Below are 12,957 nucleotides of genomic sequence, written 5' to 3' on the forward strand. Positions count from 1 at the left end.
TATTAATAATAAAATCCTGTGACTATACATTCTTAATGTTCTGACATATAAGTATTATACGATATATATATATATATATATATATATATATATATATATATATATATATATATATATATATATATATACAAGTATTTATAAAAACTCATTCTTTTAGAGGTTTATAAAAAATCAGTTAATAAACATCAACATCCAGCATTTTCAAGTAAAAAATAGAAAAATATCCCACTTTTTATATTAATTTTGAATATGCCTCACGTAAATCCATAACAGTTAATATTTTGCCCGATTAACATTGGGGTATTCACTTCACATTGTATCCAGGGGAACTTCGAAATAAGCGTATAGTTTTATAACAACTTTGGACATGGCGAATAGTTAAAAAAAAAAAAAAAAAAAAAAAATCCTAAAATAGCATATAGTTTTATAACAACTTTAAAATAGTATAGTTTTATAACAACTTAAAAATAGTATATAGTTTCATAACAACTTATTAATAACATAGTTTTAAAACAACTTAAAAATAGTATAGTTTTATAACAACCTAAAAAAATTCGTATATTTTTATAACAAAATCAGCACACACAGCCAATGATAATGAGAAATGTTGGAAATTGGTATATCACAACAATTTTCACATAGGAAATGTGCATAATAAACTATATATCATATAGATTAATGTCTGGAAAATAACATTTATAAAAAGGATTCAAGTTTAACACTCACCCACGGCCGGAGATCTATGGCGTTCCCATTTGAGTAGTCCTGTAGGAGTGGTCCTTATCACAAGCTGTAGGACTGTTCTAGTTAATTCCCCATACGGTTTATTTATTCCATTATAAAGTTATATAGATAATCTTCCATACATTATATAATAGAGGGTTAATTATTCCATTACACTGCACAATATTTTCCCTTTGATATATTGCTGGTATTAATAATTATGCTTTTTGAAGTTATATAAATATAAATAATCTTCCCATACATAATACAATGGAGTCAATCATGCTATTACACTGCACAATATTTCCCGTTTAATATATTGCTGGTATAAATAATTTTGCCTTTGAATATATTGCCTTCGAACCTTTCACAAGTAGTTTATGCCAGAGAACTCTAAATTAATCAATCAATCATAAGTTGTGGTTCCTTTATAGTTGACTCCCCATACGGTTTATTTATTCCCATACAATATTACATAGATATTTCCATACATAATACATTAAAGTTTTAATCATGCCATTAAACTGCACAATATTTTCCGTTTGATATATTGCTGGTATAAATAATTTTGCTTTTGAATATATTGCATTCGAACCTTTCACAATTCACTATAATAGGCATAGTTAGGCAATAGTTTAACTAATCAATATTGCCTAAGACATGGACATAACTAAAAGTGTTACTCATATCAACACTGACATTGACACCTCAGAAATCTCGCTTGGGGTACATTTTCTCGTATTTCATGGCTTCTTCTCATCTTAAGGAGACATTATATTGTTATATCTCTCCTTAACACTGTTACCACCACAAGACACGTCTCAAATATCATATATTTAGCCACGATCACTAATTACATCACATTTTATCCACTAAGAAACGTCAAATGTCAACAATCACTGCTCACCGAAACTTCAAAACAGTAATGGCGGGGATCTTCGTTCGAAACCTCACGATTAAGAGTTAAGAGTTCTTTTAAAATAGCGAAATATTTGAAAAAATACTGTTTCAAAGCTACTAATTATTAATTGAATATTTAAATAAAATAAAGTTAACTTTATGAATATTACTTTACTTAAAATTATATAAACTGAAGGAAAAGAGTGTCGAAATCAATGCCAAAGTAAGGCTTTCGGATGATTGTTTACGAATTCTGATCGTGCAACTGATGGAAGAGTTTTTACGTACCGTTAAGAAATAACACTTCTAGATAAATATAATAAAAAGAAGATGAATAAAGAAAAAATTGTAATCAAATAGAAATTTATAAAATTATTAATATTTTTAAAGAAATTGTAAAAGACGTTATTATCTAAAAAGAGCTATTAAAACTATAAGATTGCACCATTTCTAAATATAATGTAGTGACTGACACCAATGTACTAAGTTGATTTTTATGCGTGTTTGATGTACAAAGACTAAATCAAGAGCATTTGCATTAGAAAAAACAGTATTAATTTATTACAATTAATTTTGATTACTAACAATTCGAACGTTATAATTTGCATTGTTCGTTAGCCTGTGCCCCATGGCATAGGCTTAGGCTTATATGAAAATTGAAAACTGGTTTATAGCAAAGTTATTGAAGTAAAATTCCGTTCTTAGAATATATTAATCCTCATGACTTTACGAAAACAGGTTAATCTTAAATTACTGAAAATGTGTTTATTCAACTTGTTCTGTAAGCTATTGGGAATACTGTAATTTGAACAATTACAGCCTAAACGGACTTCATGAGTTACAAGATGGAGAACAATGTCGGATTATATCTAGCAATCAGTATTAGTTTGATTAAGTGGTTAACAGAATGCAAACTTTCATTTTACAGATCACAATGTTAATGTTGCTTATTGGAACAGTAGCTTTGAGTGCAGCTACTCCTCAGTTTGACCTAGCCAGGAGTCAGGTTAGTGAAGTAATGATACTATTGTATTATATATACTTTTTAAATTCTTTGTTAATATTGAGTAAATTCAAATGTAACTCAAGATCTTCCTTTATCTACCATAGACTAACTCTAATTTTCTGTCACTCTACAGCCCATACCGTATAGCTTCGCGTATGGAGTGGGTTCACCGGAAACAGGTGACGAAAAGGAACACAAGGAGTCGGTTGCTGCATCAGGGTTTACTGAGGGCGAGTACAGATGGCGCCAACCTAATGGACTCTTCAGGTGAGAAACTGGATTAGAATCTGTAGATAATCTTACAGGGAATTGATATATTAATCATAAATAGCCTTCATCTAAGTATAAACAGTAAACACCCCTTTCTGACAACAACTTTATCCGTCTAACGAGTTCCTGAATTGAATCTACAGAATAACGCGGTACACTGCTGATGGAGCCGGATACCGCGCAGCTGTTAGTGTAGAGCCTGGGCAACCAGTCGCCAATTATTATACAAATTCCTTACTGGAGTCAGGATCTTCCCAAGGAACAATCACCAGTGGATTCCAATCTGGAAACCGAGGTTTCAATAACTTACTGTCTGGAAGCCAAGGCTTCCGGTCTCAGTCTGGAAGTGGAAGCTTTGGCAATGCTCAGTCTGGAAATCAGGGTTTGACAAGGTCTCAGTCTGGAAGTGGAAGCTTTGGCATATCCCAGTCAGGAATCCAGGGTTTGACAAGATCACAGTCTGGAAGTGGAGGTTTTGTCAGATCCCAGTCAGGAAACCAGGGTTTGATAAGGTCTCAGTCTGGAAGTGGAATCTTTGGCAGCACCCAGTCAGGAATCCAGGGTTTGACAAGGACTCAGTCTGGAAGTGGAAGCTTTGGCAGCACCCAGTCAGGAATCCAGGGTTTGACAAGGTCTCAGTCTGGAAGTGGAAGCTTTGGCAGCACCCAGTCAGGAATCCAGGGTTTGACAAGATCACAGTCTGGAAGTGAAAGCTTTGGCAGCACCCAGTCAGGAATCCAGGGTTTGACTAGGTCTCAGTCTGGAAGTGGAAGCTTTGGTAGCACCCAGTCAGGAATCCAGGGATTGACAAGGTCCCAGTCTGGAAGTGGAAGCTTTGGCAGATCCCAGTCAGGAATCCGGGGTTTGACAAGGTCTCAGTCTGGAAGTGGAAGTGTTGGCAATGCTCTGTCTAGAAACCAGGGATTGACAAGGTCTCAGTCTGGAAGTGGAAGCTTTGGCCGATCCCAGTCCGGAATCCAGGGTTTGACAAGGTCTCAGTCTGGAAGTGGAAGCTTTGGCAGTACCCAGTTTGGAAGTCAGGGTTTCAGGAGGTCTCAGTCTGGAAACAGAAACTTTGGCAGCCTCCAGTCTAGAAATCAAGGTTCCACCCGACGACCAGCTGGAAGCAGAGGCTTTAATAGTTTCCAGTCCGGAAATGTAGCTGCTGGAAATGTACTATCAGGAAATCAGGGTTCCAGGAGTTCACAGATTGGAAACCGAGGATTTAGTAGCATACAGTCTGGAAATAGAGCCTCCACCAGCTTCCAGTCAGGAAACCAAGTTTCCAGCAGTCTACAGACCGGAAACAGAGGACTTAGTAGCATACAGTCTGGAAATGGAGGCTACACCAGTTTCCAGTCAGGAAACCAGGCTTCCAGCAGTCTACAGACTGGAAATATAGGATTTAATAGTGTACAGTCAGGTACTGGAATCCTCAGCAGCACAGATAGTTTCCAGAATCAGTTTTCCAACAATGGACTGAGCCAGATCTCTCAGAACCAAGGTTCAAGTACTTTAACTAATTTCCTAAACCAAGGTACCACTAACACCCAAGACTTCCAAACTCAAGATTTTGGTGCCCAACAAAGTTTCCAAAACCAAGTAGCTGGTGACGCGCAAATTGTCCAGGACCAGGCCTTCACCACATTCCAGCCACAAAGCTTTGTTATTCCAGAAAACACCCAGTCTCAGATACTCACCAGTGGACAGACTATTCAGAACCAAGATTTCTCCACATCAGGTACTTTATCAAGCCTAGGAAACGCCATAGATGGAGGAATTATTGATGGAGGAATTATCGATGGTGGAATTATCGATGGTGGAATTATCGACGGAGGTATAATTGATGATGGTTCCAACAGCTTTAGTTCCAGTTCCAGCCAGTTTACACCCGGTTCAAACAGTTTTGATCTAAACCCTCCCAGCAGTTTTGGATCGAGCTTCAGTACTGTCAGCTCAGACTTGACCAGTTTCAGTGACAGTGGATCATCTTCCTCCATCAATGGCAGCGCTTCCTCATCCAACAGTAACATCAACACTGGAATAGCCGTTGTGTCAATATCGAACCAAAATCTAGTTCGTAGTTAAACGACCAAGCCCTCTCTCTCTCTCTCTCTCTCTCTCTCTCTCTCTCTCTCTCTCTCTCTTCTCTCTCTCTCTCTCTCTCTCTCTCTCTGTCTCTCTCTCTCTTCTCTCTCTCTCTCTCCTCTCTCGCTCTCTCTCTTCTCTCTCCTCTCTCTCTCTCTGTCTCTCCAAGAGTAAATGGAGTCTTTGCGGATGGACTAAAAAGTCTTGGACACATTCAAAATCCATGTAACTTCTTTTAAGCAAATGGAGTCTTCGTGGATGGACTAAAAAGTCTTTGAGACATTCAAAATCCATGTAACTTCTTTTAAGTCTCTCTCTCTCTCTCTCTCTCTCTCTCTCTCTCACTCTCTCTCTCTCTCTCTCCTCTCTCTCTCTCTCCAAGAGCAAATGGAGTCTTCGCGGATGGACTAAAAAGTCTTTGAGACATTCAAAATCCATGTAACTTCTTCTAAGTCTCTCTCTCTCTCTCTCTCTCTCTCTCTCCTCTCTCTCTCTCTCTCTCTCTCTCTCTCTCTCTCTCTCTCCTCTCTCTCTCTCTCTCTCTCTCTCCTAATTATAAAATTACAATTTATTTTTCTAACAAAATTGGAATATATGAAGAAAATAAAATGAAGAAACATTACCATGTTGTTTTAATTCCTTACGTAAATATTGCATTTGTTGATACATTGCAAATTGAAGAAGGTAAATAGACAATGATTCACTGAATCCTGATGCTAAAAATTGTAAAAATTAAGCTAAATGAAAAATGCTAGCTAACTCTTCTTCATAAGTTATACATTATTGTATGTATTCTTACAGATGTGTTAATGTAAACACTTGCTTTAATCCTGTGTCAAAGGATATTATTATTATTATTATTATTATTATTATTATTATTATTATTATTATTATTATTATTATTATTATTATTATTATTATTATTATTAGCCAAGCTACAACGTTATCTGGAAAGCAGGATACTATAAACCAAGGGGTTCTAACAAGGAAAATAGCCCAGGGAGGAAAGGAAATAAGGAAATAAATAACCTACATGAGAAGTAATAAATAGCTAATATAAAGCATTTAAGATCAGTAACAACTTTAAAATATAATCGAGCAATATTGTTTGACTATTTACTAATTAAGGGAAATAATTAATCATACGTTTATCTCATCTTAATTTTAACTAATTATATTTTGGGCACAATCGTGAACAAATGCATATTAAAGAGCTTTCCTTTGTAATTTTAGTTTTTATAAGATGGAATGAACCAAGTGGATGACGTGGCCAAGTAATTTAGCACTCAGATCAGGTTTAGTTAACAGTGGCCTATTGGAAACGTCCCTGCCTGGCATTCTGCTGGATGGGAGTTCGAGTCCCTCTCAAATTCGATAGTTTCTTGTAGTGTCTGTAACCTCACTATCCATGTGAGCTAAGGAAGGAGTTTTTTGAGGAAACTAAAAGTATACGTGCTGGATAATCAGCAGCCATTGCTTGCCCCATTCCTGGTCCTAGCTTGGGTGGAGAGGGGGCTTCGGCGCAGATCATATGGATATATGATTAATCTCCAGGGCATTGTCCTGCTAGGGGAATATCACTGTCCCTTGCCTCTGCCATTCATGAGTGACATTTTAAACCATGGATCGCACGGGACCTTAAACCAAGATGTTCAAGAGCTTATTTCAACATCTCTAGTTTCATTTCCACACCTTCTCTAGTCAGGTCTACCAAAACAACATATACCAACCGTGTGTCACACGATCGTACATAAATTATTTTTTATATATTATGCTTGTATCTGCGCTCTTCCCTCGCACTAAAAAGAACCAGAATAAACATGTCTGCGTGTTTCCTCTCTAACATTGTCTGTTTCTCGAACATGAAAATTCCTGTTGCCTTGAGGTTTTGTACATAAAGGAGAGTGTTCTTTAATAAAGTTACTCAGTTGATTGCATCCTGCCTTTGAGTCATAACCTTTCTCACGGCCATCACAAACATCATCAGGAAACATCATATTTCAGTGAACATCTTCTCTGACACTTGCTGTAATAACATCCATCACAAGATGAAAGATATAAGGACTGAGAGTGGATCCTTCATGTAAACCAACTCTCACACAACCTGTTGTTTCCACAGTGTTCTTTTCTTGGGTGGCAACCTCTGGATATAAATCCTGTAATACTTTTATATACTTTTGAAAAACACCCTTCTCTCTCATACATCTCCATACCTCTTGCATCGGTACTCAAGCATATGCCTCCTCCAGTTCAATGAATATCAGATGTGGTCCCCTCTGTCTTTCTGTATATTATTCCATTTTTTGCCTCAATGCAAAAATTCCATCAAATGTAACCTTTCCTAACAGAAGTCCAAATTGTTCTTCACTTATTGCTGTTTCATTTCTGACTCTTCCCTCTATAAATCGTTCATAGATCTTCATAGTATGAAATATCAATTTTATCCATCTATAGTTTGAGCATTCCTATATATTCCCCTTTCCTTTATATATAGGGACAAAGATATTATTTCTACATTTTTCTTGATGGTAGATCTTTTTAACGAGCTTCCAGAGTATATCAACACCCTCTCTTCCAAGACTTTTCCACACCTCACCTGCTATGCTGTCTGGTCCAAGGGACAAAGATACTAATATCTCCATTTTTCTCGATGGTAGATCTTTTTAAAGAGCTTCCAGAGTATATGAACACCCTTTCTTCCCAGGCATATCCACACCTCAACTGCTATGCCATCTAGTCCAACAGCATTTCCAGTTTTCATTCTGTCAAGTGCACTTTTTACTTCTTCTTCATTCTGTCAAGTGCACTTTTTACTTCTTCTTCATTCTGTCAAGTGCACTTTTTACTTCTTCTTCATTCTGTCAAGTGCACTTTTTACTTCTTCTTCATTCTGTCAAGTGCACTTTTTACTTCTTCTTCATTCTGTCAAGTGCACTTTTTACTTCTTCTCTGGAGACATCTGAGGCTACTCTTACTAGTGGGTATTCCTCTTCTGTTATTCTTCTGTGGTTTTCTTCATTGAATAGCTTCTCAAAATGTTCTTTTCATTTTGCTCTTATGCAAGCTTCCCACATTCATTCAGAGCAAGGCTCAGCTGACCAAAAGTTTTAGAAAATACGATTTCTACAAAAAAAAAAAGAGCAGAATTTATAGTGGCTCCATTCTTTTACGAATGCCCCACCTTATGTGATACACCGGCTCTTGCGCTGAAAACCCGTGAGATTTATATTACTATTATTATTAATTGCTAAACTTACAACCCCAGTTGAAAAAAAACAGGATGCCATAAGCCAAGGGGCCCCAACAGGGAAAATAGCCCAGTGAGGAAAGGAAACAAGGAAAACTAAAATATCTTAAGCACAGTAATAACATTAAAATAAATATTTCCTATATAAACTATAAATACTTGAACAAAACAAGAGGAAGAGAAATTAGATAGAATAGTGTGCCTGAGTGTACCCTCAAACAAGAGAACTCTAACCCAAGACAGTGGAAGACCATGGTACAGAGGCTATGGCACTACCCAAGACTAGAGAACAATGGTTTGATCTAGCAATTTTGATTATGGTTTCAATATTAAATACTGATATATTCAAGACCAAGTTTTAAAGATGATAGGATATAAGGATGCATTGAAAGCCTTATTATTATTATTATTATTATTATTATTATTATTATTATTATTATTATTATTATTACTTGCTAAGCTACAACCTTAGTTGGAAAAGTAGGATGCTATAAGCCCAAGGGCTCAAACAAGGAAAATAGCCCAGTGAGGAAAGGAAATAGGGAAAAACTACAAGAGAAGTCTAAGAACAATAATAACATTGAAATAAATCTTAGCTAGTTTGTTACATGTAAAGAACACAAGACGTAAAAACAAAAATAAAAGATTTTTTATGATTTCTATTTTACTATCTTTTCATTTTGAGTTTTCCCTCTCATATCACATCTCTTGATTTATTTAACATCCTTCAAAATCTCTATGTTTATCATGGTTTCTTAAGATGCCAAGAAAGGTTAAATAAGATGTCAGCTGGGTTAGTCAGAAATTTCAGATTTTTTTATTCTTCTCAAGCTTTTTAAATAGGAATTTATTAGGCTATAAGAAAGGCCATGAATATATTGTGTTTCGAATTCACAAGGACTTAAAATGGCCCATTTTTTTAATAAATTTCCTTTGAAAGCAATTTCGAAATAGATTATCAAAAAGTCATGAAAAAATCTAATGTTTGAAATTCTTTCATTGTGAAATCTTTTATTCAAATAATTATGAGGAATTCGATTCAAATACATATTATCCTATTCGTTTATTTATTTCATTATCTGAAAATTTTAATTACAAAAAATAGATCTGAATTAAATATGCTCTGATTAACTGTGTAATCAATTTCGGATCGAAGATGACACAACAGCAACTCCTCTGTTGATGTTTGAAAGTCCAACGTTGCTCAATCTATTGAAGTTTAAGCCAAAGTTGTTGAAGGAGGACCCGAAGTTGCTGTTGAGGTTTGTGTTGAAGTTATTCGAGTTCGAATCAAACCGGTTGAAACTGGATCCAAAAGCGTTGTTGTCGATAATACCTCCATCAATGATGCCACCATCAATAATCCCACCATCTATAATGTTTCCTTGGCTTGACAGAGTTTGTGATCCAGAGAAGCCTTGTCCGCCAGTGAATCCCTGAGACTGGAAACTCTGGGGGTTATTGAAACTTTGGGACTGGAACGTACTGGGACGCTGGGTCTGGAAGCTAGGCGAGTTGCTGAAGCCTTGGCTCTGGAAATTCTGTGAGCTGCTGAAGCCTTGGTTCTGGAAATTCTGTGACCTGCTGGAACCTCTGTTCTGGAAATTTGGTGAGCTGCTCAAGGCTTGGTTCTGGAAATTCTGTGTATTGCTCAATCTTTGGCTCTGGATATTCTGTGTACTGCTGAATCCTCTGTTCTGGAAACTGGGGGAGCTGCTCAAGGCACGATTCTGTGAGCTCTGTCTGTTAGTGAAAGGTCTGCTCTGGAAGTTGTTGCTGAGCCCTGTGGTTCCTGACTGTGACCTTCTGGATCCCTGAGTTCCTGCTTGGAAGGTATTGAATCTTCTGTTGCTAGACTGGGACCCCCCTTAAACCCTGGTTCCCTGATTGGAAGTTGATGGAGCCCTGATTACCTCTCTGGAAAGAACTGATGGACTGTTGATTTCCCTGACTTACTAAAATACCTTGGGAAGGTCCTGACTGCAGAAGGCTGTTTGTGTAGTAATTAGCGATTGCTTGGCCGGGCTCTTCACTAACAACTGCGCGGTATCCTGCACCATCGGCAGAGTACCGAGTTACTCTGTGGGATGATAATAACATAATTAATAAGACAGATACAAAGTTGGTATTAAAATTCAAAAAAATCCTAACTGATATCCAGTGATGAAGATGGTTCTGTGATTTTAAAAATGTTATCTCTGTATGATGCTTTCTTATTTTTCAATGAAAGCTGATTACAGTAACTTTGATTTAACAAATGCTTAAATGCATCTGCTGCTGCACGTATCTCTGACTTACATTTCAGCTTGTTTAAAGGCACCAAATAGCACAAACCCCTCACAGAACTTAATCTTGATATCAAAACTCATAGCATTTTGTTTCGTTTTTTTGCCAAAGGATTTCTCCAGACAGGAGTTCTTAGACTAAGAGTCATAGAACCTCAATAACACTAAGAGACTTGAGAGTATAATACCTAGGGAATTCTCACCTGAAGAGTCCATTGGGTTGGCGCCAACGGTATTCGCCCTCGGTCACGCCTGACGATGTGACAGTTTCTTTATGTTCTTTCTCGTCGCCTGTTTCTGGCGAACCGACACCATAGGCGAAGCTGTATGGTGTGGGCTTTAGAAGAAGAAAAAACATTAGCTTTTCAGAATCTGTAATAGCTTCACTGTTGTCATTATCAGTTGATTTATTCACTTGTCTTAGTGTATTTCAGTCATATAAAAAGAATTAAAGACACGAAAAGCTGTTTATTACTGCAGTACTAACCTGGCTGTTTTCAAAGGCAAACTGGGGAGAAGCTGAGCCAAGAGCCACAGTCCCAAGGAATAACATCAACATTGTAACCTGGAAGGAACGATGCATAGTTGAGACCACTAACTAAAGAAGGGTCTTGCTGAAGATTTAATTCTATGTGTTCTTTGAAAAATGAAGTTAGGTGTCATATTAAGAATTGAAGACAGGAATAGATTACTTGCTCCAATGAACATTGAAGGTTATATTGTGAGCACAGTTTCAAATTAATCAACGCCATACAAAAGATATTACGACACTTTCACGAAGTATACGCTCTCAAAAGAAAGGCAGTATCTGCAATTAGGTGTATATTCGCAGTCTTTAAATGGTATTGATTAAACATATAAGAAATATTATTTAGTAAATATAGAAAGAGATGCTTTCTTGAGTTTGGTTCCCTTTTGAAATGTGCGTTTTCAGACATAACTTTTAAAATCTTACACCCGAGCCGTCCAAACCAACTACAAAGGCTTTTAATGATCATTTCGTATCTAGAGTAATAACACAAAGGCTCCCAATGATAATTTCGTATCTATAGTAATAACCTAAAGTATCACAATGATCATTTCGTATCCAGAGTAATAACACAAAGGCTCCCAATGATCATTTCGTATCTAGAGTAATAACTCAAAGGCTCCTAATGGTTATTTCGTATCTAGAGTAAGAACACATTCATAGTAATCGTAAAAAATTATTAGTTTTGTCTTTATTGAACAAAGATTTGAAATTTAATACCCGATCCGTCCCAACCAACTACAAATTCTCCTGATGATAATTTCGTATCCAGAGTAAGAACACTAAGGTATCCCAATGGTAATTTCGTATCTAGAGTACCAACACATTCAAAGTAATCGTAAAAAAATTAATAGTTTCGTCTTTATTGAAGATGAAACAAAGACAAAAAATGATTAGAAGAAATGAACTACATAAGTTAAGACACACTTGAGACTGTGAATTGAAAGTAACTCGTTTAGATATATAATCTCGTATTATTGACATTTTCATTGATTTCAAGTCTTTGATTAGAAACGATTGATTTCTTTACGGATTTCTTAAAATTGTTTTATCAAAAGTTTGAAAAATTGATTGATCAGATGTTATCTGTTAGTATGTATTATTTATTCAAATAATCCTCGTTTGTAATAATTTTAATTTCCGTTTTTTGTTTTAGTTTTATTGGAATAGATTAAACTTATCAATTTAGAAAAAAACAGTTATTATCATTGTCTTGAATTACCCGTATCAGTAAACCATAAATGGGTCATTCAGACACAAAACTGTCTTTTATATAAATATTTACGTTTTTAAAATGATGGAATGAATTCTGAATGGAAATATTTTAAATTTTAAATAGAAAATATCATAGACAATTCTAGAAGTAGATTAGATAAAAATCAAGAGAATACAAAAAAGTAATACTATAATTACCTCCATATTGGTCGGTGTGTCACTGCCACTAAACACAGCTGTCAAGATTCGATTGAAGAGTTGATCCGTGACACTTCTTTATATACGTGAAGTATTTGACCCTTTCTCCTCCCCTTTCAAGTGCCACTCGAAGGTCACCCAAGACCAGTTCACGAGTGTTTGGAAAGGACCGGAGAACGGGTTCACAATCCAAAGGACTTGTTAATGGGAGTGGAAAACAGAATGACAATCCGGTGTCTCTAGAAAGGACTCGAGAACTGGTTGACACTTGACAATCCAGAGGGCTAGTTAGTTAATGGGAGTGGAAAACAGAATGAAGAGACGATACTGGAAGACTGGTAACCAAGCGTATAATGTTTAAAGGTCGCTCATGAATGGCAGAGGCAAGGGACAGTGACATTGCCCTAGCAATCAGGACAATGCCCTAGAGACCGACCATATATTATATGATCAGCGCCCAAGCCTCCTCTCCACCCAAGCTGGGAACAGGAAGGAC

General features: G+C 36.4%; 1 protein-coding gene and 1 pseudogene across 1 annotated transcript in view; one reads left to right on the top strand and one right to left on the bottom strand.

The window, feature by feature from the left end:
* The window catches only part of LOC137617700 (hornerin-like), a 13,188-nt gene extending 8,148 nt beyond the window's left edge, over positions 1-5,040 (top strand). The window contains exons 5-7 of the mRNA XM_068347697.1: positions 2,552-2,629; positions 2,763-2,896; positions 3,043-5,040. Coding sequence (XP_068203798.1) covers positions 2,552-2,629; positions 2,763-2,896; positions 3,043-4,987 — 2,157 coding nt within the window. The 3' untranslated portion in view covers positions 4,988-5,040. The remainder of the gene's footprint in view (positions 1-2,551; positions 2,630-2,762; positions 2,897-3,042) is intronic.
* A 4,244-nt stretch (positions 5,041-9,284) lies between these two features.
* LOC137617022 (protein rtoA-like) lies at positions 9,285-12,610 on the bottom strand (annotated as a pseudogene).
* Positions 12,611-12,957: the final 347 nt, after the last annotated feature.

Source organism: Palaemon carinicauda, chromosome 23 (genome assembly GCF_036898095.1).
Source record: "Palaemon carinicauda isolate YSFRI2023 chromosome 23, ASM3689809v2, whole genome shotgun sequence".
Lineage (NCBI taxonomy): Eukaryota > Metazoa > Arthropoda > Malacostraca > Decapoda > Palaemonidae > Palaemon > Palaemon carinicauda.